The sequence below is a fragment of the Malus domestica genome, chromosome 14 (assembly GCF_042453785.1).
Source record: "Malus domestica chromosome 14, GDT2T_hap1".
Classification (NCBI taxonomy): domain Eukaryota; kingdom Viridiplantae; phylum Streptophyta; class Magnoliopsida; order Rosales; family Rosaceae; genus Malus; species Malus domestica.
This window is the reverse complement of record NC_091674.1, coordinates 28,353,343-28,377,068: the sequence shown is the minus strand read 5'-3', so window position 1 is coordinate 28,377,068 and position 23,726 is coordinate 28,353,343. Positions and strand designations below refer to the sequence as shown.

The window sequence follows — 23,726 nt, the reverse complement described above, 5'->3', positions numbered from 1 at the left end:
CGGAACAAGAATGTAGCTTCTTTTGTGTGAGTCCGTGAATTATTATTTGGGTGTGAATCTGGGTGAGTTTTTTTGATCGAGTTGCAGCTCTGTAGTAGAGAGAAGAGGCGTTGTTGCAGAGCTCTGGAGGCCGTGGTGTCGGCGGGAACGGCTTCAACTGATATTTAAAACACTACTACAAAAGGGACTTATAGTGTCAGTGGATGGTGTCGGTTTAATATAATGTAGTGGCGCATAAGACAGTTGCGACACTAATGGAATATGACGTCGGATTTACTGTCGCTTATAAGCGTCATAAAATGTCTACGTCGCTTTTAAACCGACGTAAACATTTAATGTCGCTTATAACCGACATATATTTTAATAATTTTAAATACTGGCGACGCTTTAAACAAAACAGCGTCGCTTTTAAGCGACATAAAGTATTTGTGTCGCTTATAGGCGACACTAATTATATATATTAATTTAATATTTTAATAAATTTAATAATTTTATAATTTTATAACCCTAAAAAAATACTATAATAATTATATATATTAATTTAACAATTTTATACCCTTAAAAACAATAATAATTATATATATATATATTAAATTAAATATTAAAAATTGGTGACCATTGGATTGGCTTAAATATACATACCATTCAATGTCTTAAGTGTTATACGTACAAAATAAATAAATTTAAATCTACTTAATAAATATATATATATATACACACACCATTGAACTTGATGGGATACGAATCCTACGAAACTGATTTCAACGATCCAACCGTCAAACTTGTTTGTATATGCTTCGAGATCGCATCAGCAAAAAATCGCAAAAAAAAACATTCAGAGATCAAGTAACGGGACAAAACTTTTTGATGGTTATCAACAAAAAATCATGATTTAACGGTTATTTTAACTCTGATTTTGATGATTTTTTACAGCTACACTCCTTAACGCTATATGAATACAATGAATGAACTCGATCTTCAATTTCAAATATTTATACTAGTGGATACCAATAAATCTTATGTTATACTTAATGAAAGTATGAATAAACTCTTAAGTGATAGTGAATCTATTGTTTTGATGGGATACACATTCTACGAAACTAGTTTCAACGATCCAACCGTCAAACATGTTTGTATATACTTCAAGATCGCGTAGGTCAAAAATTGCAAAAAACAAACATTCAGAGATCAAGTAACGGGATAAAACTTTTTCGACGGTTATCAACGAAAAATCACGATTTAACGGTTATTTTAACTCCGATTTTGATGATTTTTTACAGCTACACTCCTTGATCCTATATGAATATAATGAATTAACTCGATCTTCAATTTCAAATATTTACACTAGTGGATACCAATAAATCTTATGTTATACTTAATGAAGTATGAATAAACTTTTAAGTGTTAGTGAATCTATTGTTTTGATGGGATACACATTCTACGAAACTAGTTTCAACAATCCAACCGTCAAACATGTTTGTATATACTTCAAGATCGCATAGGCCAAAAATTGCAAAAAACAAACATTCAGAGATCAAGTAACGGGATAAAACTTTTCGACGGTTATAAACGAAAAATCACGATTTAACGGTTATTTTAACTCCGATTTTGATGCTTTTTTACAGCTACACTCGTTGACCCTATATGTATACAATAAATGAACTCGATCTTCAATTTCAAATATTTACACTAGTGGATACCAATAAATCTTATGTTATATTTGATGAAAGTATGAATAAACAGTGTTAGTGAATCTATTATTTTGATGAGATACGCATTCTACGAAACTAGTTTCAACAATCCAACCGTCAAACATGTTTGTATATATTTGGAGATCGCATACGCCAAAAATTACAAAAAACAAGCATTCAGAGATCAAGTAACGGGACAAAACGTTTCGACGGTTATCAATGAAAAATCACGATTTAACGGTTATTTTAACTCCAATTTTGATGATTTTTTACAGCTATACTCCTTGATCCTATATGAATACAATGAATGAACTCGATCTTCAATTTAAAATATTTACACTAGTGGATACCACAAAATCTTATGTTATACTTAATGAAAGTATGAATAAACTCGTAAGTGTTAGTGAATCTATTGTTTTGATGAGATACGCATTTTACGAAACTAGTTTCAACAATCTAACCGTCAAACATGTTTGTATATACTTCGAGATTGCATACGCCAAAAATTGCAAAAAACAAACATTCAAATATTAAGTAACGGGACAAAACTTTTCGACGGTTATCAACGAAAAATCACGATTTAACGGTTATTTTAACTCTGATTTTGATGTTTTTTACAGCTACACTCATTAACCCTATATGAATACAATGAATGAATTCAATCTTCAATTTAAAATATTTACACTAGTGGATACCACAAAATCTTATGTTATACTTAATGAAAGTATAAATAAACTTTAAGTGTTAGTGAAATGCTAAGAACCGTTAATGAAAGTATAAATATTTTAAACTGACGATCAAATTAGTTCATTGTATTCATATAGGATCAAGGAGTGTAACTATAAAAAATAATCAAAAGCGGAGTTAAAATAACCGTTAAATTGTGATTTTTCGTTTTATAACCGTCGGAAAGTTTTGTCCCGTTACTTGATCTCTGAATGTTTGTTTTTTGCGATTTTTGGCGTATGCGATCTCGAAGCATATACAAAAAAATTTGACAGTTGGATTGTGGAAATGAGTTTCATAGGATGCATATCCCATCAAAATAATAAATTTATTAACTCCGATTTTGATGACTTTTGACATCTACACTCCTTGACCCTATATGAATACAATGAATGAATTCGATTTCAATTTAAAACTAATATTAATTATTTTATAAATTTTAAGTATTAATTAGACTATGTTTCAATTAGTATGTGATGATATTTTATAATAAAATTATATTTATGTTTTTTATTACGTATTTTATTTAAGTTAAATTTTATTTATTAAAATCTTAAAATGTTATATGAGATAATTTGAAACAGATGGATAAACATTAGGCGGGAAATGGATGGATAATTTGAAATATTAGGTGGGAAATTTCCCGCTGGAAATGTATTCTCAGACTTAGTGTCGGTTTTAACCGACGTTATCATCTTTTAATTCGACGCAAGTTTCATTAAACCGACGTTATATGAATTTCAAAAAGTGTGTCAGAAGTTGGTGTCGGTTAAGACCGACACCAACATTAATTTAAACTGACGTAGTATTTTCAATAAAGAGTGTCAGAAAGTTGTCAGGTTGGCGTCGGTTAAAAGCGACGCCATGTAAAGTGTGTCAGGTTTGCGTCGGTTTAAAGCGACGCCATGTAAAGTATGTCAGATTGGCGTCGGTTTAAACCGACGCCATGTAAATTGTGTTAGGTTAGCGTCGGTTAAAAGCGACGCCATGTAAAGTATGTCAAGTTGGTGTCGGTTTAAAGTGACGCCATGTAAAGTGTGTCAAGTCTTTCTTCTCCTTCATCCGTGCTAAGTACCTATATTTAAACCCTTCTCTTACCTATTCATCCGTGCTTCTTTTCTCCCCCAATTTCAGTCTTTCTTCTTCTCCTTCCCTATTTCATCCATAGGTCCCTTTCTTCCTCCTTTTCTGTTTTCCTCTTCTCCTTCCCAATTTTCTATGGATCACCATTTTGAAGATCAACATTATGAGGAACTCCAATTTGAAGAGGAAGAGCTCGAAGGTGGTTCATTTTTAAATTATTATGATTATTAATTTTAGTTTTTGTTTTGTATTCTAACTAGTTTCATGCTTAAATTGAAAATTTATTTTTGTTTCTTGGTTTTTAATTGTTTTTTCTGTATTTACAAGGATCAACTCAACGGAGATGCTGACCCTCAATTTCGAATTGGAAAGAATAGCCTTGTTCGTTTGATTCGTCTGGAAAATACATTAGTGATAATTCTAGTGCGTTTTCAAAACATGTAGCGGCAGAGGTTAGAGATTATAGAAATATTCCAATGGTGGCTTACTGAAATAAAGAAAAAACAAAGGTAAATGTTTCATGATTTATTTTATTAAACCTTGAAATTTGTCTAATAATTTTTTTTATTTTTCAGGAGATGTACTAAAAAAAAATAAGCATAATCGGCAGTTGAAAACTGTGAACCATACAATCGGTTCAAAATCTTTTGCAAAAGTTCAAGAAGAATTTTTATGGGTTGTACATTTTTAGGAATTGTAATGAATGTTAAATTTAATATATAATTGGTAGAAATTTTATTTTTAATATGAAGTTTGCTTAAAACTGTTTGTTTTTTCATTGACATATGGTGAGATTTATTTTTATATAAAATTTTAATTATTATTAATTAAAAACGAAAAAAGATTTTTTTTTATTATTAATATATTTGGTGTCGCTTAGGAATGACAGTAGCGGGACTATTTTATTTTTTTAACTCAGATGATGTCGGTTTAGACCGACAGTGGATGTGATTTTTTTAATTTTTAATTTTTACTTAACGTCGGTTTAGACCGACAATAGGTTTGATTTTTTAATTTTTTATTTTTACTTAACGTCGCTTTTAAGCGCCATCATGTCAACTGGTAATGTCGCTTAAAAGCGACGTTAGGTCTTATGTCGCTTTTAAGCGACGCTATTGTTTATTTTTATTTTATAATACTTTACTTCTTGGTGTCGGATTAAGGGGAATAAGCGACGTCATTGCCCTTTTGCGACGGTAGTATTGGTGTCGGTTACTCAATCCAACATTACTTTATTTAATGTCGGATTTTTACCAAATATCCGACGTTAACTGGTGTTTCTTGTCGGTTTTAAAGCGCCAGTAATACGCCCTTTTGTAGTAGTGAAAGCCTTTGTTTTGTGAAAGCAAAAGAAACTTGACCGCGCAACTGTTGCACCAGGAACGGCCACGACGTCGTTTTGGCTCTACGGATTAGCAACACCAAGATGCCTAATTTGAGTGAAGTTCCACTTCTGTCCTTGCAGTTTCAATTGTTGAAAGATTTTTCAGTGTGCTGGGAATACCGCTTGGTTTGCGTAATAATATAATTGATTGGAAACTTGAAAAAAAAAATTCAATAAATTATTATTACATTTGGTGTATCAGACCGTGTTTCTGACGCACTGAATTTTTTTTTCTCAATTGTCACGATTTAAGTTTGATAGTTTATCTGATTACGTCAACACCTAGCATATGATATGTGAAGAAATGTTATTGCAAGGATAAACAATCATAATCATTTAAGTTGCAATCGCATTGCAATTAAATCTTTTATGTTTATATTGCGATAATCAGTAAATAACAAAAATTTAACTTTTACTCTAAACATAAGTAAGTTAAGTCATTTGACAAGATAAATGTATGAAATCTCTTCAATTTCCCCTCCAGTCAGTAAAAGAATATTAGGTTCCAAAACGTTTAGTGGGAGATTGGTTATTCTCACCATTAGCACCAGGGCATTACCCACAACCTCAAGCCGGAATGATTTACGCGTAACACCTAACTGCCAGCTACCATTAATATGACTTTATGCATGAATTTACAGATCAACACCAACGACAACTGTTGGTAGCGGAAATCGAAAGAATATTGTTTCATACTAAGAAAATAAAAATTGAAACTATAGGGACGAAAGTCTCCCAAATAACAGGAACAAAATCACTAATGTTGAAGCAGCTCTTCCGTACAAAACACACACTCGTTGTCACCTCCCACACTTCCACTGCCACCACTTCAAGACCACTCTCTTCTTCGTCTTCTTGGTGTTCGTCTTCTCCAGTATCCGATTCGACGAGCACCATTTTCAACCGGAGCAGTGGAGCTTTTCAACTCCGCGGCTGCAAAACAAGGATAGCGAATCCATCTCCGCGTTTTCATCTTCCAAAAACCCAACTTCACACACACCTCAAACCGCCGAAAGCAAACCAGACCCTTAAGACATACCTTAAATCCAACTCCGCCACCAAGGCTCTCTTGCTCTTTCGAGACATACTGCGAACAAGCCCGGCCACGACGGATAGCTACACGCTCTTGTTTGTCCTCAAGGCTTGCACCCAAAAGTCCGTCTCGCTCGAGGGAAAGCAGTTGCATGCGCTCGTGCTTAAGTATGGGTTTGAATCCATGGTTTACCTCCAAACATCTCTTATGAATATGTATTCTGCTGCAGGTGATGTTGTGGATGCACACCTAGTGTTTGATGAAATACCCTCCAAGAATATAGTTTGCTGGACCACCTTGGTTTCTGCTTATGTCGACAACCAGAAGCCTAACGAAGCTCTTCAGCTGTTCAGGCAAATGCAGATGCACAATGTGGAACCCGATCAAGTTACATTGACGGTTGCTCTCTCAGCTTGCGCTGATCTTGGAGCGTTAGAAATGGGAGAGTGGATTAACGCTTATGTCTGTCATAATTATGGGTTCGATACAGATTTATGCTTGAACAATGCTCTTGTCAACATGTATGCGAAATGCGGGGACATTGGAACGGCAAGGAGATTGTTCTATAGGATACGAGAGAAGGATGTTATGACTTGGACATCGATGATTGTGGGGCATGCACTGCATGGACAAGCAGAAGAAGCGCTTACCCTTTTTGGACAAATGAAAGAGGCAAGTAAAAACACCAGGAAGATCAAGAGGAATGGTGATTTCGAAAGCGGTTTAGTTGTCCCTAACCACGTTACTTTCATAGGAGTTTTAATGGCTTGCAGCCATGCGGGGATGGTGGAGGAAGGGAAGTGGCATTTCAGAAGCATGAGCCAAGAATATGGTTTGAAACCCCGGGAAGCTCACTTCGGCTGCATGGTGGATCTATTCTGCCGAGCCGGGCTTCTACAAGACGCGTATGATTTTATTCTGAAGATGACAGGGCCTTCAAACGCAGTGATGTGGAGGACATTGCTCGGAGCGTGCAGCCTCCACGGAGATATTAAACTTGGCTCACAAGTAAGGGTAAAGTTGCTTGAGTTAGAGCCTACTTATGCTGGCGACGATGTTACTTTGTCCAACATCTATGCGGCCAAAGGCATGTGGGATAGGAAGATGGTTGTTAGAGATCAAATGAAGCAACGGAGGCCGCCCGGCTGCAGTTCGATCGAGGTGGGAAGGAGCATCAGTGAATTCGTTTCGGCCGATGATGATCACCCTTTGAGGACTGAAATATATGAGATTCTCAGGCAGTTAATTGCAAGTATGAAAGCTTATGGTTACTCTCCTGAGCTTTCAAGCCTAAAAGAGTGTTAAAGTGAGAAAACAAAGGTTGTAATGCAACTTTAGTACTATTTTTTATTAGCCGAAGAACCACGAAACACATTAAAAAATTGAGGTGTTATTGGCCCTTTAAATATATCGTTATGCTTGTTCTCGAATGAAAAATAAATAAAGAATAGCTAAGTGCATAAATATTATTTGTTAACCTATGTGCTAAAAAAAGTTATAAATTAGGTAAAATTTAATTGAGATTGGCCGGTTCCCCCGACCCCCTCCCCCTTCCCCTCCGAACTTGTAAGAAGTTGTCAATTTTTTCTTTGAACTTTAATTTTAACCGATTAATCCCACCCCTAAGCTTATATAATTGACCAATTTCTCCCCTGAATTTTAACTTTAACCGATTACCCCCATCTTCTGAACTTTTATAATTGGCCAAATTCTCCGTCAACTTTAATCTTCCTCCTAAAATTTAAACAAAAAGTGTACAGAGTGAACTAACGGAAGAGAAGAAGAAAAAGAAAAAAAATACATTGTCCACATTAGAGGAAAATTTACCTTTTCAAGGGAGAAATCGACCAATTATAAAAGTTAAAGGGGATAATCGGCTAAAATTAAAGTTCAAGAGAGAAATTGACCAATTATAAAGTTTAAGAGGATAATTGGTTAAAAATTAAAATTTAGGAGGAAAATTGATAGCTCCTTAAAATTTCGAAGGAGAAATCGACAAATACCTCAATTTAATTTGTGCTACTATTAATTTTTTTTTTTCTAGATTTGTAGGTAAAATATCTTAAATCAAAATCTAATGTATAATAAGTTCGATAGCAACTTATCATATTAGTTTGTACCCTAAAAAACTCCAATATTTTACTAGCAACTAAGTGACAGAACGATCATTTAGTACTACGGTGGAGTGATATTTCTCTTCACCAGTAAGTGAAAGGTCTTAGATTTGATTATTGTAAAAAACGATTCAAAATCATATTATTACTAATCTAGTGTAGATAATATCGTTTATTTAAAATTAAAAAAAAAAAAACTAAGCGGCAGAGCTACCAATACACACAAACTTGGCTCCCGTATTGGGTTTGGACAACCCCTATTGAAAACAACCGCACGCGACCGTTTACTCAATGATCGATTTACAGAATTTCGTGTTTATAATTGAAATCGTTTATATTATAAATTATTCCGTTAAGATCATCTCAGCCAAAAAAATCAACTAAAACTAAAGTTAATTTTTTATCAAATTCATCTATCTATTTTTATAAAATTCGATGACCAAATAATCTCATATTTGACTGACTTTTACAAAAAACAATCTTTACAGAATAAACTACAATACAAACTATTTCAATTATAAGCATACAATTTCAGAAATCAATCAGTGAATTGAGAAGTGACTCCTGATCGAGACCCAAGTTAATTCCAAAAAAAATTATCCAATAAGGTAACGGCTCCTCCATTTACGTCATTACCATACCCGTGCAATTAAGTTTATCTGTCACGATTCATGACCTAGGGTTTCCAATCCATTAATTACACATAAATGGTATCCCAAATGTTTAATCTTTATTAATCTCTCTGTTACCTGTACTTGATTCTGTACAAGCGGTTCTCTGCAGCAGCAGCAGCAAAAAGCCCCCAACTTTCGAGCAATCCGACGCCGTTTTTGGCCGTTATGGAGAGCGGAGAGCTCCAAAGGGTCGGAGTCGTTCAACGCGTTCCGCTCCTCATCGTCAACTTCGTTGCTGGGGCTCTGGTTTTGCTTTTTGCTCTTGGTATTTTTATTTGCATTTATTTTTTTATTTTTTCTTGCTTTCCTCTTTCTATTTTAATTTTGTTGTGTTTATTAAATATGATTTGAGCTTGTGGGTTTTGGTTATTTTTAAAGGGTGTGCATGATAATTTCTTGAAATAATTTTTTTGCTAATTTTTTTTATTTGGTAGTCAGTTTTTTTTTTTTTTTGGTTGAATTATAATTGCACTAATGTGGAATTTAATTATTTTAAATATCTAGATAATTGATGTTATTGTTCCCATGAATTCATCTAAATTAATGGGGTTTGATATGCATTTTTACATTAATTTCCTTTTTGTTGCAGCTGGATTTTTTACAGGAGGTATTGCTGGTGCTTTAGCTGGGAAGGCTTCTGATAGTGGTGTTGTCCGTGGAGCTGGATTGGGTGCTGTTGCTGGGGCGGTACTGTCCGTTGAGATTTTAGAGGCGTCGCGCGATTTACTGTGTCTTGGCCGGCCTGGCGCTCGGAGATCTTCATTGATGGTGAGCTATTAAGCTTTGAGGTATCTGTTTCTCTTTATTTGTTCACATGTGTAGCTGTTCATGAGAATCTGACCTGCTAAGAACCGGACATGATCTCGGTTTTTAGGTTAAAATCGAATGATCCATGATTTTTAAAATATGATATATATGCTGAAGATACAACGATGGACGCATGGTTAAGGATATACTTGCATAGTGTTGTATCATCATGGGTTTCTATCGGTTTTATGGAAGTAATTGGACCGATTATCGATCTTTGCATTCAGGCAGAAATTACAGAGGAGCTTATTTGTTGGAGATTCGAGGAGGTAAACTTAGCTACGTCGGAAGTGGTACTTGCCAACCAGGTTTCCCCTCTTTTTTCCCTACGCTTTTGTTTAAAAAGCAATATCATTTGAATGATGAAACATTTTGTGGGTGCGTATAGAAATTGTCCAGTTTAGTTCGATGCTAGCAAGTTGTTTGGGTTTCCCTTTCTATCGCGGCTGTTATTTTTAGTTCCCAGATTGCATCTTGCCTCCCAAACTTTTTATTGCTACAATTTCGTATGACTCGGTAGTTGTTGAATTCAGAACCTCAGCCGCTGACCCCGAGTATACCAATTTTACTGTTTTGAAAGTTAAAAAACAAGTTTAGGGATCAAAACTCTGATGTTGCTTTGTGCAATTGGTATTTATCTGATTTTGTAAAGCTGGAATTAGCAGGTTACCCTTGCTAATCTTCGCCATGATGTCTATGGAGGAGCTGAAACCAGAGGGCTGTCAAGGAATGTTTTGAACAAACTACCATCTCATGTGGTTTTGAAGGATACCAAGGCAGCTCGGGGTTGCTGCTGTACAATATGTTTGCAGGTCATAACTCTTTCTAAGACGACTTGAACTTTTTGTCTATTATAGTTTGCAAGCATTTTTGTGGCAACGACGGTAGAGATATTCACATATTTGGAAGATTAAACTATGGTAACTGGTTAATCAATACTTAAATCTTAATTTTGTATGTCTCTCTATTTATCATCAAGGTACGAACAGCTCAGTTTCCTTACGCACGTATGGTCAATGTAATTCAGTTCTTATTAACTGAAAAGCGCACTATCTGAAATCTTAACAACAATGTGGTTTCCGCAGGATGTTGAAGTAGGAGAAATTGCGAGGACGCTGCCCCTGTGTCAGCATACGTTTCACTTGGCGTGCGTGGACAAGTGGCTCAGCAAACACGCTTCGTGCCCTCTATGCCGACGAGATGTGTGATCAAAACACAGGTTGGTTTTTATCACAAAGGAGTTACGAAGTAAAGTTTTTATCCCCTTAGTGATTATGTAAATTCGGGTTTGGATTTGTGAAAACTGCATATAGCTTGGTTTGTGGTGGTGTATTGAAGATGTTCCCTTTTGTGTATATGTACCCTTTATAGATATTGAACCGTGTCGATAAGAAAATTGACCAAGAAAATTTCAGAAATATAGTAAAGAAACTGAATCTTTTGGCATGTGTGATGAATATTCCTTTTCTTTCATCGAATTGAACAGAGAACGAGGTCTTGTGTCTGATTACCGTAAGGTCCCGTGTTTGTTTCTTGGTTTATCTTTGAATGCAAGTGATATCTTCTTAAACAAAGGAGGGAGGACCCGAGCACTGGACTTCAGGGCGAGGATAATCCTCTTAATTACTTGAGCTACAAGCGTCTTGCAGACAATATAGTATTTAAACTAACATTTTGTTTCATTTTAGACGGGATAAGGAAAACGATTAAAGCAAGAAGAGAGAAGGAAGACAAGAAAAATGCTTCATTAACATTGGAATGATCTGTTACATACATAGCCAAGGAAATGGTGCAGAACCTATGCATCGTAGGCGAACCGCAGACTTAGATTAGTTGCTTATTAGTTTATCTCCATTCTCTGATAAGAGATATTGCACGAACCGAAAGCACATCAGAGGAGAAGATGATGTGATGAGTATGCTTCCTAGCCCGTACGTAAATGTCTGCAGATACGAAGAGAACTTATCTGGGTTAGTCACGAAAATTTTCAGACCGAAACCAAACTCATGCTTCAAAGAGCCGCGCGTCATGTGCGGAGATTCAAGTCCGTCAACCAGATCAATTTTAAGCAGACAACTTATGCAGTAATCCAACCACAGATTGAAAATTTTCATATTCCGAAAAATTCATTCAGTCAGAAACTCGAATGAACGAGAAGATGGCTTACATGGCAACGACGAAAATGGATTCACGTTTTGAAAACAAGAAGATCATTTGGACGTCATTTCACACTGCAACTGCTACGGGCCTTTTGCTGGTCTTGATTCCTTTTATAGCTGCAAGATTGAAAATAAAAGCCGATGTTAAGATATTAAGTCGATTAGCTCATCTGGACTAACAATATAGGCTCTGAGATCTGTGTGATCTGTACCTTCAGCATAATCTTTTGCTCCGAAGACAGCAGAACCAGCAACAAGAGCATTAGCTCCGGCCTCAATAACCTGCCACGACAGAAAGCATTTGAAACTGGATTCATTACATCCGAAATCGTGCAACAACTTTGACACTTAACAAATGCGTTCATGTTCAATTAGTCAACACGACTACAACAACAACAACAAAGCCTTTTCCCACTAAGTGGGGTCGGCTATATGAATCTAAGAACGTCATTGCGCTCGGTTCTGTGTCAACATGACTAATTTGTTCTTTTTGTCGATACAGTTACATCCTATGAAAGCTCTCAGCACGACACATGTCACATTATTTATAACAGGTACATTGAAACTTGTCCTCATACCTTGTATGCATTTGCTGGACCAACTCCGCCATCCACTTCAATCCATGGGTTCACTCCCTGCAGTAATAACAAGCAAAACTGTGAGTATCTCTTGCATTCACATAAAGTGTATACATGGAATCCCACAGCGGGAGAGAGAGACTGAATCAATGTGAATCGGGATTATACTTTCTCCACACATATTCTTCTCAAGTCTGCAATTTTCTTCACTTGGCTTTCTATGAAGCTCTGCCCGCCAAAGCCAGGGTTTACGGACATAATCAAGACCAGATCAACCACTGAATCATGAAAAAGAAAGTCAATATCACCCCATTTCACCAGATGATATATCAGATGAGTAAATAATGAGCAACAATCGTCTATTCTTATTGTACTCTCGCTTCCCGTGCATTCACTCATCATGTAAAATGCAAAATTGACTGAGAACAGGAGTATTCTGGCAGAATTTCGAATATAAGTTTGCCTTTATGCGAAATTTACTTATCTACAATAGCTGTACTAGAACAAGTAGTTTCTGCTCAATTTCTGTCGAACTCCTCGCCTGTCAATATCGTTAAGAATCAATACTCCTCGCCTGTACTAGAACAAGTAGTTTCTGCTCAACTTAGTTTCTACTTCAACTGTTTGGAGCTTAGTCTCTCGGGTAGGCTAGATACGAAACCATTTGTGATCTCATACAAGCAAGATACACCACATAGGGGAACGAGACTTGACCATGTAATGTCATTAAGAATCAATTTTATAAAGCACCGCCGCGATTATATCCCCCAAAAGAATCGGAATGTGTATTATATCCAAAAGAGAAACTCACCATCGAGGATATACTCAATTGCCGATAGAGGGGTACCAGGGTTGAGCACAACTCCAGCTTTAGCTCCCAGACTCTTTATCTGAATTACAGCAAAAGTATAGGATTACTAAAATGATTTCGTGGTACAAACCATATTCTTTTCTGGTAATACTTTCACGATTGCAGGGATACGCTTAAATGCATTCTCTTAAAAAAAAGAAAAACAACTAAATTGGACCGTGTAGGCTTGTAGCCCTAGCTTCGATTTACCATCTATGTATATCATACTTCTTCACTTCTCACAACCCACTGGAATATTACATCCCATGAACTCGAAGCAGAGACAAGATAACACTAACCAAATTCAGAACAGTAAAGCAGCTACATCAGTTCTTTAACAAGTATGCAATCACAAGGATACAAGGGAAACCTTACCTGATTAACTGAACGGTGCAAATGGATGGTGGAAGATTGTTCAGCATGAACACTGACTATGTCTGCTCCAGCTTTGATAAAATCTGGCACTCGCTGCTCAGGTTCCACGATCATCTGCACCGCTTCAATTTCACATTAGCCATTGCCTTTTATTCAAAGCGTATCTAATAAATACCAAAACCAGCAGAACAAAAAATACCAGATGCACGTCCAAAGGAAGGTCTGTCACAGGGCGCAAAGCATCAACCACAAGAGGTCCAATGGTAATATTTGGAACAAAACGGCCATCCATCACATCGACATGAATCCAGTCACAACCTGCCAACTCTACAGCTTTTACCTAGATAAAGTGAGAGTCAAACTCTAATGCTAAGAGTTTCAATCTTATGTTTCTACATTGGAAAATCTGATGAACATCTTTCTTAAACGAAGTTTTCGCAGTAAAACATATGATAAACAATTCAAGGTTTACAGAATCCATGTTTTCACCTATAATCCAGAAACCGAAAAAAGAAATATATGCTGAAAAAGATAAAAAACAGAAAAGAACCTGCTCTCCCAACTTGGCAAAGTTAGCAGAAAGAATAGATGGTGAAACAATGATATCACTTTTCGAGAATTTATCAACCCGAGATGAAGCCTTCACCAGAGTCCTACATCTCCTCCTGAAATCGGAACGATAACAGAAGCAGCATCAGAAATGGAAATGATCATTCTTTTCCTTTTTCCGGTCAATTGTTTGCACTTCGAGTTCAGCCAAGCTTAATTACAAGACACCAGGCACAAATTTCAAATACCAGAACATCAATCCAAGCAAAGAATTCGGCTTTTTACAAAAACAATCAAATGAATACATTCGAAAATATTCCCATCTCAAACTTCTAAATGGCAAATCTAAAAGAACAGCAATTTCTTAACGTTATACTACTTTCCTCAGCTGGGTCTCATCCGAAAGCACAAATCTTTCTATCCTCGACTTAAAAATCCGACAAACAAAATCAAACCCAATTGGAATTCAAACGAAACAACGTTAACCAAATCAAAAAAGCAATACCTTGTGAAGGTAAGAGAACTGGGTTGAGAAACAGATGGTTTTTGAAGCTTAAGACCTCCCCCGAGTCCGCTGATCTGCTGGGACTTGAGAGTTGACGAACAAAGTGAAGCAGCCGACATGTTTTCCTCGCCTGAATCTCTGTCTCTCTAGCTTCAACGGTCAGTTCGACGGCGTAGTGTGAGAGAAAGGTTCGGTCTTTTTTTTATCTGTGTCTTCAATTTACCTCCCACCAATCTTTCTGCACAGAGGATCGGAAAATCTCGGAGAAATTTAGGAAGAAAAAACGTGCGGCCGACACGTGTCGTCCTCGCAGTTTTTTGTTGGGATTTTCTTATCTGAAATGGTTGGCGCTCTTTTGTGCTTTGCTTGTGATTGTGTAAACTTGCAAGTGGGCAAACACGGTTTGGTTCACTCCTTTTCTTAGGTTGTTTTGTAACAGTTTGGTTCGGTTTGGACTTGACTATTTTGGTTAAATTGAATTAATGTGATGGATAATGTTTAATGAACTTATGAGTGTTAAGATTGAAGATACGAAATTGAATAACAATAACGTATTGTGTCTTAAAAGTTTTTTGTAGAGGGGTCAGATTGTATAAGATTGACTTAAATTCAATTATTCATGTCTAAACTCCAATGACGGTATCAAACGGGATAAAGAATTGAAAATGGAAGAAAGAAACTTAAAAAAGGCTACCCTTGAATCAAATGAGGAGAAAACTTTCAAGCTCGTATATTTGGCAATGGTTTGGTGAATAGGAGTGGTTTCGGTACGGTTACCGTACCAAAACTTCCATACCAAACTTTTGGTTTGCAAAATCGATTACTATTACCGTGTCAAATTTTCAGTATGCCAAATACTTCGGTTGACATGGTATGGTAATGGTAATTATCACTTTATCTTGAGCCACTTTTTTTTGTCAAAATCTGAAGAATTTTTTTTTTCATCAACCCAATTCAAGGCCAATTTTTTCAATTTTTTTTCATCACCTTTGTAACTAATTCATACATTTCAGATGATTTAATCACACTTGAAGCCAGCAGGTAGCAAGCACAAGTAGTAAAAAACTGCAGGCAAGAAGCACAAAGTAAAAAGCACAGGCAGCAGCACACCAACACAAATCCTAGTAGATTTCATGTAATTGACACTCATTAAATATTTATTATTTTTTATATAAACTTCATGTACTAAACACTAAAATACATATTTATATTTTTCGATACGGTATGGTAATACCATGGTAATTGTATCAAATACCAATACCGTACTAAAAAACTTCGGTTCGGTACATTACCGTGCTATTACCGATTGGCACAAAAAGTTTGGCTCAAAATCGGTATGGTACAATTGACAATTCGGTTGGCACGATAATTTTGCAAAAAAATCCATCCCTATAGGTGAATGCAACGACTTAGACTTCACTTGCAAACACAATCTGTAATTAGTTTTGAAATCCTCCTCAATTGGAATTTCGTTAAATTTTCTGAGTTATATATGAACAAAATCTCTGCATATATCTAATTAAATTTTCTGCCTAATAACTCAATGAGAGGTTTAGAAAATGAGATATATAAAAGGTGGTCTCTAATCCCTGGTTTAGCCAAGATATTTTAAGTTAACAGTTTTTCTATTAAGAGTTCTCGTAAGCGAAATATTAAGAATTTTGTAAAAAATGGAGAGGAAGAGTGTTCAAGCAAGTTTTTTAATGGTAACGATAATTTTGATTCTTACTGGACGACATGCAACTAGAGCAGATGATAGTTGTTACGAAAGATGCCTTGGCTTTTGCCCATCGCTACCTGATACATGCGCTACATTCTGCTCGGTGCAGTGCCCTCCTCAGCTTCAAAATGTTGATTTGAATGATCATGCAATTCACTATTGCAAATTTGGTTGTTCACTTGACCGATGTGCCAAATTTTCCAACGGTACATAACACCTTTTCCTCTCTCTCTCTCTCTCTCTCTCTCTCTCTCTCTCTCTCTCTCTCTCTCTCTCTCTCTCTCTCTCTCTCTCTCTCTCTCTCTCTCTCTCTCGTATATATGAACGTCAAACGTTAACCAGTTAGTAAGTGAATAAGAAACTAATTATACTTGTGTTTTATGACCGCAGATAAGGAGAAAAACCAGCATTTTCAATCTTGACATAATTATCTATATAACACTACAGTAACGTGATTGTACTTTTCTCAAAAAAAAAAAAAAAACAGTAACGTGATTGTACTGAAATAAGTTTATGATTCAATAAAAGTGGGGGTTTAACGTTCAATTATCATAGCATTTATCATCTAATTAAGGGGGAGTAAACCAGCATTTTCTATCAGATATCATTTATCTTTCTCTATCCACACCTAAACACTGCCACAGTTGAAGAAAAATTGCCTGCAACTTGCTAAAAATTGTCAATTATTACATGCAGTAAACTTATAGTCATTAAGTAAATAAATCTATAGAGCTTGAAACTTTTCTGCTCCATTGTTTAAAGGGTTGTGTAGATTTGAAAGCTCTATCGATAGAAGCATTCTAGCTTGTTTAGATTTAGTTAGAGAGAAGCGATTCCTCGCCTGCGCTTCCTCCCCACTAAAAAGAGCAGTCGATATATAATTATAGAAATTATGGCTTTTTTTTTTTTTTGGAAAACAGATAAGATATAACCGGGCAAAGATGCCAAAAAGATACAAGAAAGCCTACCCAAGAGGCAAACAACCAACATCAACAACAAAAGGATAAACAAGAAGGTACAAGGAAACTGCGACGCCGCATCTAATGCTAAAGCGTCCCTTCTAAACAAACAAAAACTACTAATGAGGGCAAGGAAGGTCATCATTGTTTAAGACATGGACCAGGGAAGATGGGGGTCTAAGGACCCAGAATTGCTCACATGCTTCCTTACAATTTCGTGACGCCAAAAAGTCCGTGACCGAGTTGGCTAGTCTTGGAACCCAAGACTAGCGGCAAGCTTGAAAAGCCATTCCCAAACGATAGCACTTCCTAAGAATGGGAAAAGCATCCCAGCTGCCCTTCTTTGCCGGATCCCTCAGACAAGAAATAGCTTCGAACGAGTCTGATTCAATCCAAATGGAATTCCACCCGTTTCCAACCCCCAACTTACACCCATGTAAAATGGCCAAAGCCTCTGCCATCGTAGCACCAAAAGCCTTTACACTAAGCCTAGAAGTTGCCAAAAACCTCCCACTCGCATCCCTTGCCACCACCCCCGTGAAGCCCCCACCCACACTAGCCTCCCAACTAGCATCCACATTAATTTTGATTACACCTTGATTCGGAGGAGTCCACTGCACTCCCTCACCCAAGTTTGGTTGACAGAGCAAAGATGGGAACCTTGGCAGATTGATAGATTCCTGAAAAGCCGAGACTGAACTGGAGATAGCTGCTACCACCTTGCTGGGATATATAACTTGGTTGTTGAACTGAAAATCACATCTTGATTTCCAAATATGCCAGCATGTGAAAGCAATATAAGATAGGCGATTAATCTTCACCTCCATCGACCCATTCTCCGCATCCCCCATTTGCACAAGCCAGGTTACCCAGCTTGAAACATGTTGTCGATGAGGTCTCAAGTTCAGCAAACCCCCAAACCAAACCACCTCCACCCAAGGACAAAAGAGGAAGAGATGTTCAATTGATTCATCATAAGAATTACAGAGAGGGCAAATGGGAGAAAGAGATGATCTACGAATAAATAAGTTCTTCATAATAGCTAAAGCCGCATGCAGGGTTCTCCACATGAAAGTTCTTATTTTAGGAGAAACCTTCAACTTCCAGACAATCTTCCATAAGGTAGAAGGAATGGAGGCTAACCTGTTAGATTGATGGCAGCGATCAATATTTCGTGAAAGACTCCAATACTAGCCTGATTTGACTGAATAAGACCCCCTCTTATCATAATGCCATACCAATCTGTCCTTGAGCGTCGGATCACTAGTATGCATAGCCAAGATTGCCTTAACCTCAGATTCCGTCAAGAAAGGTTTTAAAAATTCAATTTCCCATTCCCCATTCACAGGACTAATCAGTGACTTCACCATCAGATTTTTCGAGACTTGAATCGAGCCCAATGGGGACGGTCTACCCAAAAGAATGGAGGGGAGCCATCTGTCCACCCAAACCCTCGTATCATTTCCATCCATGATCTGTCAATGAGCACCTTCCCTAAGAATATCTCTTCCAGTTATGAGGCTAGACCACACCCAGGAAGCTCATCCACCCTTCTTAGCATCAAGGAAAGAGCAATTAGGAAAATAACAGGCCTTAAGCACAAGTGCCCATAAAAATTAGGTTCCATAATCAGCCTCCAACACTGTTTGGCCAACAGAGCGTCATTGAATAACACAAAGCTCCTAAGGCCGAGGCCACCATCCTCCTTCGGCCGACCCATCCTCTCCCTGGAAACCCAGTGTATCTTATTTTCACTCTGTTGTTGACCCCACCAAAATTTAGAGATCAAGGCATCCATTTCGTGACAAAACGATATAGGAAACTTAAACAAATTCATTAGATAAGCCGGGATAACTTGTGCCACAGCCTTAATCAGGATTTCCCGACCGGCTTGCGAAAACGTTGATTTTTTCCAACCTTGCATCTTATCCAAAAGCCTCCCTTTAACATAGGCAAGACCGGCTTTCTTTGATCTTCCCCACATAGCAGGAACCCCGAGATAAATCCCCGGATCTCCCACCCTCTCAAACCCGAGAATAACTGCTAGATGTCGAGAGACCTCCTCAAGCACATTGGAGCCAAAACAAACACTAGACTTAGACTTATTAACATGTTGCCCCGAAGCCGCACAGAACTTATCTATCAACTGAATTAGATGCCTGCAATTCATTTCCTCCGCCTTAAGAAAGATAAGAGTATCATCAGCAAATAGAATGTGGGAAATACTCGGACCCGACGGGCTCATCTGCACCCCCAATCCACTTCCTGTCACTAGCCTATTGAATAAGCAGAGAAATAACTTCACTGACCAGAAGGAAAAGGTACGGGGAGATTGGATCACCTTGTCGAAGACCATGAGAATGAGCAAATTTGGGTCCCGGTTGACCATTTAGCATGATGGCAAAATTGACCGACGAAATACAGCAAAAAATCAGCTTTCTCCATCTATCATCGAACCCCATCTTTTCCATAATTGCCATTAAAAAATCCCACTCCACCCTATCATAGGCCTTTTGCATATTCAACTTTATTCCCAATTCAAAATGGCTCCTTGCTTTCCTTGTTTTTAGGAAATGAAAAAGTTCATGTGCAATTCCAATATTGTCATGTATTTGCCTCTCCGCAACAAAAGCATTTTGGGAAGGAGAAATCAAAACCGACAGAACCACCTTGAGACGATTTGCCAAAACCTTGGAAAACACCTTATAAGAATAGTTACATAAGCTAATCGGACGAAATTGAGCAACAGATTCCGATTTAAGAACCTTCGGAATTAGCACCAAGTGAGTAGCGTTGATTCGCCCTGGGTTTTCCGTTCCATTCATCATTTCCCAAATAATCTCATTTACCTCCGTAGCAATGATATCCCAATTAGCTTGATAAAAGATTCCAGGAAAGCCGTCTGGGCCCGGAGCTTTTAAACTCCCCATCTGCAAGACAGTTGCCCTGACTTTATCGCTCGAGACCACTGCCAAAAGAGACACATTCATTTCATCTGAAATTTTTTGGGAAACACAGTCTAATAAATTACCCCATTCCCGATGACCCGATGACGTGAAGAGTTCCATGAAGTACTCATCAAACAAACACCGGACATGATTAGGGTTCTCGATCCAATTCCCGTTGCTATTTTTTAAAGAAACCACCTTGTTTCTTCTTCTTCTATGCAGAGTAGACTGATGAAAAAACTTCGTATTAGCATCCCCTTCCCTAAGCCATTGAACTCTAGATCTTTGCTGCCAATAGCACTCTTCTTGTCTCCACAAGAGATCAACCTGTTTTGAAAGTGAATCAATCTCTTTCGCATTTCGACCCCAATTCTCTTGTAACCGTCCCAATTGAACCATCATATCCTTAATCTGTCTCCCCCTCTGATGAAATTTTGCCTTACTCCAGCTAGTTAAAGTGGTACGGCATAAATGCAGCTTTTTATTCCATTTCTGTAACAGATTACCATCACAGCTCCTCTCCCAAGCTTTCCTCACGATCTCTTTACACTCGGCATCCTTGGTCCAGAAAGCCTCAAAACGGAACATCTTTTTCTTTATAACAGCTTTCTATTCACAATGCAGTAAAACAGGACAATGGTCAGACCCAAGAGTCATGGCGTTAGTAACAAAAGAGTCCGGCCAAGTAAACAACCAACGATCGTTGACCAGAACCCTATCTAATCGGGCCTCAACTAGTTGCCCATTTTGAGTCCCCCGCCAAGTGAATTTTTGGCCATTGAAGCCTAAATCCAAGACCTCCACCTTATTCATGAATTCCTCCAAGTACCTTGGCCGGTTGTATCTTACTTCAGCACCACCCACTTTCTCATGATCCCATAAGAACTCATTGAAATCACCACCACAAATCCAAGGGATACTATCCGGTCTGAAATTTTGAATCATTCCCCTCCAAATGACTTTTTTCTCAGCCCTGTAAGACGTGCCGTATGTACCGGTAAACCGAAACACCACTCCCGATTCAACAATACAGCAGCGAGCATCAATGAGATGCTTAGAAGAATCTGTAATCTCCACCTGAATCGAGTCGTCCCACCATAGGCTGAGGCCACCCGCTCTGCCAATTGGTGCAACATTAAAACCATTAGCATATCCTATTCTCCTTCTCACCCCTATTATTCTATGATCTTTCATTTTTGTTTCCGAGAGAAAAATCATAGAGGGTCTGTGTTCCCTCATTTGCCCATGAAGGGCTCGAACTACCATGTCAGACCCTAGACCACGGCAGTTCCAAAATAAGTGTGTCATGGCGATGTTGTGGCTGTTGAAGGCCAGCCGCCACCGCCTCGGGAAGAAGATCCCGCATTTTCCGTGAACAAGGCATTCTTATCGCCTTCCCCTTCATTGTCATTAGCCCCCTTATTTCCTTCCACAACTTTGGATTTCTTTCGAGGTGATTGCCCCACATCTCTGTTGGTTGCTTCCCACTCCCTTTTATTTTTTATTCCTGCCCCCACTACAATTGGATCCAAGTTACACTCAACTTTCGAACTGCCCCTACTGAGGGATGTCATTTGACTTGTCTGCTCAGGTTGAGAGTAAAAGATCTGCATTCTGGGGAATTCCTTCCCCCCATCTGCTCTTTTCCTTTCTCCTCATGTGGCATCTCCATCTCCATTACCATAAGCCCCTTGTTTTCTATTCGGATGCATTCGGCCCACACGCGATGCTCATGCAAAACTGTGTTCCCCCAAGGTAATGGGCAGCGGCTTTGGATACTCACTGATATCCCTAATTGGAGCCGTTTTAGTCCATTCTCCATATCCAGCCATCTCACATTTAACTGCTTCAAAGGTACATTCAGTGTTTGGGTGTCCAATTCTCCCACATCGATAGCAAAAATCCTGTAGCCTTTCGTACCTAAATTCAATCCACGATTCTGTATTGTTTTCCCTGGGTAGCCAACACCCTGTAGTTAAAGGATTTGCAGTATCCACCTCCACTTTCACTCTAAAAAAACCCTAGTTTTGGCTGGATCTTCCACTGCCTGGACTTTCCCAATCTTGGATGCCAATCGCCTGATGTTCGCCTCAGAGCTCAGAGAAGGCGGCACTCCCCTTATTTGAATCCAAAACGAGATTGTATGCAAGTCTATTTCCTCCAAGGCTAGCTCTAGGGGCCATCTTTTAACAGAGAAATTTTGCTTCATAATCGCCCATGGGACCTGGTTAATAATTTTAGCAGCAGTAATTTCATCATTAACCTTAATAACAAAAGTATTATCTTTGACCCACTTAATCTCTATGTCTCCCCACCTCTATCAGGCAGATTTGAGAATGTTGCGAACCCCCCATTTGTTAAGCGTTTTACTGACCAAAGCAGTACCCACCAATTTAATTCCTTGTTCCACAGTAGATAGATCCATGCTTTTCTCCAAGTGGACCACAAGATCATCCACTCCATCTCCTGCCATTTGTTGTTGCACTTGGTAGGTTTCCCAGGGAATAATTAACCCAGTAGAACACAGTAAACGATTAGACTTTCTACCCTTGTTTTTCCTGTTTTTTCCCGTATCTCTCTCACTGTTCTTCAATCTGTTAAGGAATAACTGGGTGTATAAAATAACCACAAGCAGGCAAATAGAGGATTGTATCCCATTATTGCAACATACCTCTTCATTAATACCACCATTGAATACTCTTGGGTAGTTGGCTGTTGTTGTTGGTGAAGATTGCTGAAGAGGATTTGGAGATATTACTTTTTTGCCTGGATTTGGTGGGAGAAAGTTAAGGCCCGACCCACCCCACTGTGGGGTTGTGCTATCTTTTTTCTTCGATTTGCCATGGTAATTATGTCTGAGAGGAAGAGATCCTCTTGTCCACCTTCCTATCATCCCAGAGACAAGACCCGCAGACCTAGATCTGACCTGGATGGGATAAACTGACACTCGGGGCGGAGAGAGCGTTTCTGGAAAGTACAATTAAAGCTTGAAGGAGGCAGAGGGATCAAGGAGTTACTCTAAAAGATTTAGGTAGGTGAGGAGTAAATTCGCGGAAAAGAATAAGGGGAAAGGCAAAGGGGTTGGAATAAGACCCTAGAATTAAATCGGAAGAAAATTGAAGTCCAGGAGGTAGGAATAGATCTCATTAAGAGACTGAGGACAAAAACCGGAGGATGGTTCAGAGTCACTGGCAGAACCCCACAAAGGAGGGACTGATGAGTAGATTTTATATTATATATTTTACACTAATCTTAGTATATTTTGGTTAATATATTGGAAGAATTTTGATACTTTGAATTGTATTTTCAATATAAGACTTTCGACTTCCTCTGGAGAAAAACAGGACCAAATGGACGAATTTTGGAGTAATTCCAGTTGGAGGACGTTCGTTAGTCACTTAGCGTGATCTTATTAAAATTTGAGATTTTTCCACCAAGCGGTTATTTTCTGGCTATAAAATAAAGAAGCAGTGCGCAGTGCTGGAAAATGACGTTTTTGGGCTTAAATTGCATTTTTGGAGCCCAAGATGACATCGGATGGGTTCGTGGCCTTCTGGAAAAGTGTTCAGAA

The 23,726-nt window shown here is 38.0% G+C and overlaps 3 protein-coding genes across 8 annotated transcripts; 2 read left to right on the top strand and 1 right to left on the bottom strand.

The window, feature by feature from the left end:
* The first annotated feature begins 5,644 nt into the window (after positions 1 to 5,644).
* Positions 5,645 to 7,222, top strand: LOC103428224 (putative pentatricopeptide repeat-containing protein At1g74400). Its single transcript, XM_008366319.3, has one exon. It carries the CDS (start codon positions 5,645 to 5,647, stop codon positions 7,220 to 7,222), a length of 1,578 nt encoding a protein of 525 aa, XP_008364541.2.
* A 1,278-nt stretch (positions 7,223 to 8,500) lies between these two features.
* On the top strand, positions 8,501 to 10,958 carry LOC103455373 (NEP1-interacting protein-like 2). 6 transcript variants are annotated; one of them, XM_070811997.1, is made up of 6 exons: positions 8,501 to 8,639; positions 8,802 to 8,970; positions 9,295 to 9,473; positions 9,740 to 9,820; positions 10,178 to 10,324; positions 10,598 to 10,958. In XM_070811997.1, the coding sequence occupies exons 2-6, from the start codon at positions 8,871 to 8,873 to the stop codon at positions 10,718 to 10,720; spliced, it is 630 nt and encodes a 209-aa protein (XP_070668098.1). In that variant the 5' UTR covers positions 8,501 to 8,639; positions 8,802 to 8,870; the 3' UTR covers positions 10,721 to 10,958. The 6 variants fall into 6 exon arrangements, with proteins under 6 accessions (XP_070668098.1, XP_070668096.1, XP_070668097.1 ...); XM_070811995.1 differs by having other exon boundaries at positions 10,175 to 10,324; XM_070811996.1 differs by having other exon boundaries at positions 8,527 to 8,639; positions 8,818 to 8,970; positions 10,175 to 10,324.
* A 283-nt stretch (positions 10,959 to 11,241) lies between these two features.
* LOC103455372 (ribulose-phosphate 3-epimerase, chloroplastic) lies at positions 11,242 to 14,933 on the bottom strand. Its single transcript, XM_029092172.2, has 10 exons — positions 14,529 to 14,933; positions 14,025 to 14,139; positions 13,674 to 13,814; positions 13,475 to 13,588; positions 13,061 to 13,139; positions 12,418 to 12,527; positions 12,250 to 12,306; positions 11,884 to 11,953; positions 11,680 to 11,788; positions 11,242 to 11,455 (listed from the first exon to the last, which is right to left on the bottom strand). The coding sequence occupies exons 1-9, from the start codon at positions 14,645 to 14,647 to the stop codon at positions 11,739 to 11,741; spliced, it is 855 nt and encodes a 284-aa protein (XP_028948005.1). The 5' UTR covers positions 14,648 to 14,933; the 3' UTR covers positions 11,242 to 11,455; positions 11,680 to 11,738.
* Positions 14,934 to 23,726: the final 8,793 nt, after the last annotated feature.